Raw genomic sequence first — 4006 nt, 5'->3', positions numbered from 1 at the left:
GCTGCAATATAACAAAGAGTGAAAAATTTAAGGGGGTCTGAATACTTTCCGTACCCACTGTATGTTATCATTTAGATAGCTCTTAAAATGATTCATATTCGATCATTCTTTGTAGCACCTTAGAAAAGGGGTAGAGAAACATTCTCTCAGTATCTCACCTTTCACTGAGGCCAGACAAACCGCTCTGACCTCGTACGTTTAGATTCACAGTGAGGTAGGCAACATGCCAAAGATAAAAAAGATGAACTAAAGCCTGAAGCTGCCAGCCCACCTGTCCAAAAATAGTCCTGACCTGAGGCTTTGCATACAAGTCAGAATATTTTAGTTTCAGTGGACAATAAAATACATAGGGCATTTAGGATAGTGGTTTTATACCATAAATATTCAATAGAATATGTATTAACCCTCTAAAGCCTGATATATGAAATAATAGTCAGAAAGATCTAATTGATTTGAAATGGAACCGTTTATTGAACAAGAAAATAAAAATGCATTTTTGTTGTCTTTTATGGCTCATGTAGTATGATATGAGAATATGGAACTCATATTCAAGGAGGAAAAACACCTCCGTTTTATTCAGAGGCCCAAACTGAGCAAAAATATGCGTTTATTGCAGATGTTTTTATTAATATGGCCAAATGAAATTCTGATAGCTTGTAATGTAAATGGAGATCTTTATACATATGAGTTGTCACTCTATATCTCCCAATAATATGTCTTAAGATATTTATATGCTTAGTGTTATGATCGAAGCTCTGTAGTTTTTATTGTCAGGGGAAAAACATAATACAATACATAACTGAGAAATACAAATGAATGTTACACAAAAATCTGATTTTGACATCTGATTCTGAAATAAATAAATAATCAAGTAGCCTAAACCTAAGTTGTCATCTTGAAATATGAATACCAATATAAAAGTTATTCTTTTATACTTTCATTGAAAAATTTCACAGCAAAAAGACACGTACACCACGACCTGAAGGTGGACATTTTTACAATTATAGGCTACTAAAAGGCTTTTTACTTTCAAAAACATATAAATTATCTTTCAGATAGCAGAACACTTAGCCTATCAAATATGATACAGTAGGCTTTAGGGTGACATGTAAATCAGCACAATTATAATATAGTTGGTAATTTAGGGGACGCATTAACGGGGTCATATGATGCTTTTTTAAATATCATTATTTGGTGTATTTAAGGAAAACTTGAAATCGCATCATATGACCCCTTTAAGTAAATTACTGAGACATTTTATTTATTGTTTGTTTGTTTGTTCAAGGGACACTTAAAATTGAATTCAAAACAATTTATTAGAGAAAAAAGAATAAAGCAACAGAATTAATTTTCATGGATAGAGGCGGATAAACATCACAGGTTGCCGACAGCGGTGACGTCAAACATCACCCATTCACGGCTTGACGTCACCGCCGACTGCGCTAATGATTGGCGGATTCTAGAGCGCGTCTTTGTGTAGAAGGACCCCACTTCCGCAACTCTACAGACTTCGGTTTATTGCGCTAATCCATCGCTGTATAACACGCCATTTCTTAAGGAGTGCACAAACTGCGTCGTTTCTCAAAAATAAGCGAAAGACAATAAATGCATACATTTATCTTCCATATAAATCCAGCATCTCCTAATACTCATAATTTCCAAAGCAATCTGGATTTATTGAGGGTTCACCTTGGTTTATATGACGGATTCACGTTGATCTCCTCAACCCATTCTTCTCTATCTCAATGCATGATAAATCTAACCCACGGCGGACACGAGCGTCGTCGTGATGTCAGTGGATTATAGGTGCCCCCTCAGGATGCCTGAGTAGTTGCGCTCGCTGCCAATGAGCGTCTCCAGTGTGAATGTCCTTCATTTCTCTGTCTGCTAGAGAATTTACCACCACGGATCCTAATCTGGATTTAAATAGGAAAGAAAAGCACCTCTCCGGTTCGCCGCTGCCCCTCAATCGCCTGACATTCTGGAGCGTCTAAAACAACTTTAACTGAGCGCGACATGGAGTGCCGAGTGCTGTCGATTCAGAGTCATGTCGTGAGAGGATACGTGGGAAATAAATCCGCATCCTTTCCGTTACAGGTGAGCATCGTTCATCCGAGGCTCGCGACGGCTGGAGCGGCACGATACACTCGTGATAATTATGTTCTGGTGCATGACAGCGTGCTGGTGCTGGAGAAGGGAAAGGTCACATGGTCAACATTCCCTTGCATGCCGTTCTTGTGCAATTTGAGATTTTTATGTAGTAAACGTCCCTTATGCCAAATCTAGACTATTGCATTTCCAGAACTTGGCCTCTTGATGCTGGTTGCAGTGATATACGAGGCTGAATTTAAAATATGCTCCTATTAATAGTAACTTGGTTAATTGATTGTCACAAAAACTTAAAGCTCTGGTTAAGAGGCTCGTGCTGTCAAAACACCGGCACGGTAAATTGCAACACGGCGGCTGTCGCCAAAGCCATGAGTGAGTGACACTGCCGTTAATCAACGTTAACTATCACCAGAAATGATTGGGATATCGTTGAATCTCGGTTTCTGAAAGATCATTTGGCATGAGGGATCGCGCCGCGTCCAAACCATTAAATCGGGCTCATTAGGTTTTGAATGTCTCCAGCTGTCATCATGCCATCAGAAAGCGGCTCTTCTTGTGACTCGAGCTCCTCTTCTGCACGCTCGCGCTGCTGGCCTGCGTTTCCCAGACTGACGTCACAGCCGGGACACTCAATTCAATTCCAGCGAAATCGTGACATTTTTCTTTCCAAGGCTCTTCCAGCCGTGTCTAAAACCCACGCTCGCGCATCCTGCGTTTTAATGTTTCATCTTTAAACTTTTGAGTCAGCGTGTGACTTTTGACTTTTGAGTCAGAGAGTGCTAGATTAACCCTCATGTTTTGGAAATGTCTTTATGTTTGGGTTCCCAAAAACCCAAATCTGTACGTGATGTAAATACTATTAATAGTGCTACTAGTAAGTGAAGTTAACCTTTCATTTTCCCTCAGAAATCTTTCAGTATGTTCCTTTATATATACCCAATAAAGCTTTAACTTTTCTGACTAATTTTTGATTTTGTTTTCCCTTAATAATAAAAACCTTCATTTAAAAACTTTATCTTGTGTTATCTTTTACTAATGTTTAAATTTGTTTGATGATCTGAAGCATTAAAGTGTGACAAACATGCAAAAAAATAAGAAATCAGGAAGGGGGCCAACACTTTTTCACACCACTGTATATAAAATGCAATGCATTAATGCTACAAATAGTGCTGCTGCAAATCATATATGAAATTACCCTTTATTTTCCCTTCAAATGTGTTTACCTTGACATAATCTAACCCCAGTAGGCCGATATTATGAAAGTGGTAACTTTCAAAATACTATGACTCATTTGCAGCACCTTTTGAGCGCTCTACCTTAAAAACATCAAATATGCATGTGTTACCATTTAGGATGTTAAACGCATATGCTAGACGTTCAGAAATATGCAGCTGAGACACTTAAACGTTATATAGCTTGACTGTTTACAATGGATGGAGCCTACCAGAATAGAAACTGTTAAAGTTATCAATTGCATTGGATGCAAATACAATGGTTAACCATGTGAATGTTAATAATGTCATATTGTATAAAAATAGTTTATAGAAGGGGTGGCCAACATTGGTCCCGGAGAGCCACAGTCCTTATCAAACACACCTGAACAAGCTAATCAAGTGTAAGGGTTGGAAAGCTAGAGGCAGGCGAGTTTTTATCAAGGTTGGAGCAAAGCTCTGCAGGACTGTGGCTCTCCAGGACCGATGTTCGCCACCCCTAGTATATGGTTCTGTGTAAGTATATTATGTATTCTTATTCTGACTATCACAGGCCCGTGTGAGTCTTTTAATGTAACTGTGTTACTCTCTTAATGAGCTGCTTTTCGTGTTTGAAATGTGTGTGTGTGTGTGTGTGTGTGTGTGTGTGTGTGTGTGTGTGTGTGTGTGTTTTGGAGCTCTTGGGG

General features: G+C 38.8%; 1 protein-coding gene across 3 annotated transcripts in view; it reads left to right on the top strand.

The window, feature by feature from the left end:
* The first annotated feature begins 1353 nt into the window (after nucleotides 1-1353).
* pdxkb (pyridoxal (pyridoxine, vitamin B6) kinase b) overlaps nucleotides 1354-4006 on the top strand; it is a 25563-nt gene continuing 22910 nt past the window's right edge. For 2 of the 3 annotated variants that reach the window (XM_016471575.1, XM_016471574.1), the window contains exon 1: nucleotides 1354-2097. In XM_016471575.1, coding sequence (XP_016327061.1) covers nucleotides 2017-2097 — 81 coding nt within the window. In that variant the 5' untranslated portion in view covers nucleotides 1354-2016. Of the gene's footprint in view, nucleotides 2098-3731; nucleotides 3837-4006 lie in introns of those variants that run through there. The other variant, XM_016471576.1, reaches the window with a different exon arrangement.

The sequence above is a fragment of the Sinocyclocheilus anshuiensis genome, unplaced genomic scaffold, assembly GCF_001515605.1.
Source record: "Sinocyclocheilus anshuiensis isolate Anshui unplaced genomic scaffold, SAMN03320099.WGS_v1.1 scaffold2166, whole genome shotgun sequence".
NCBI lineage: Eukaryota > Metazoa > Chordata > Actinopteri > Cypriniformes > Cyprinidae > Sinocyclocheilus > Sinocyclocheilus anshuiensis.
This window is presented reverse-complemented; position numbering and strand designations above follow the sequence as displayed.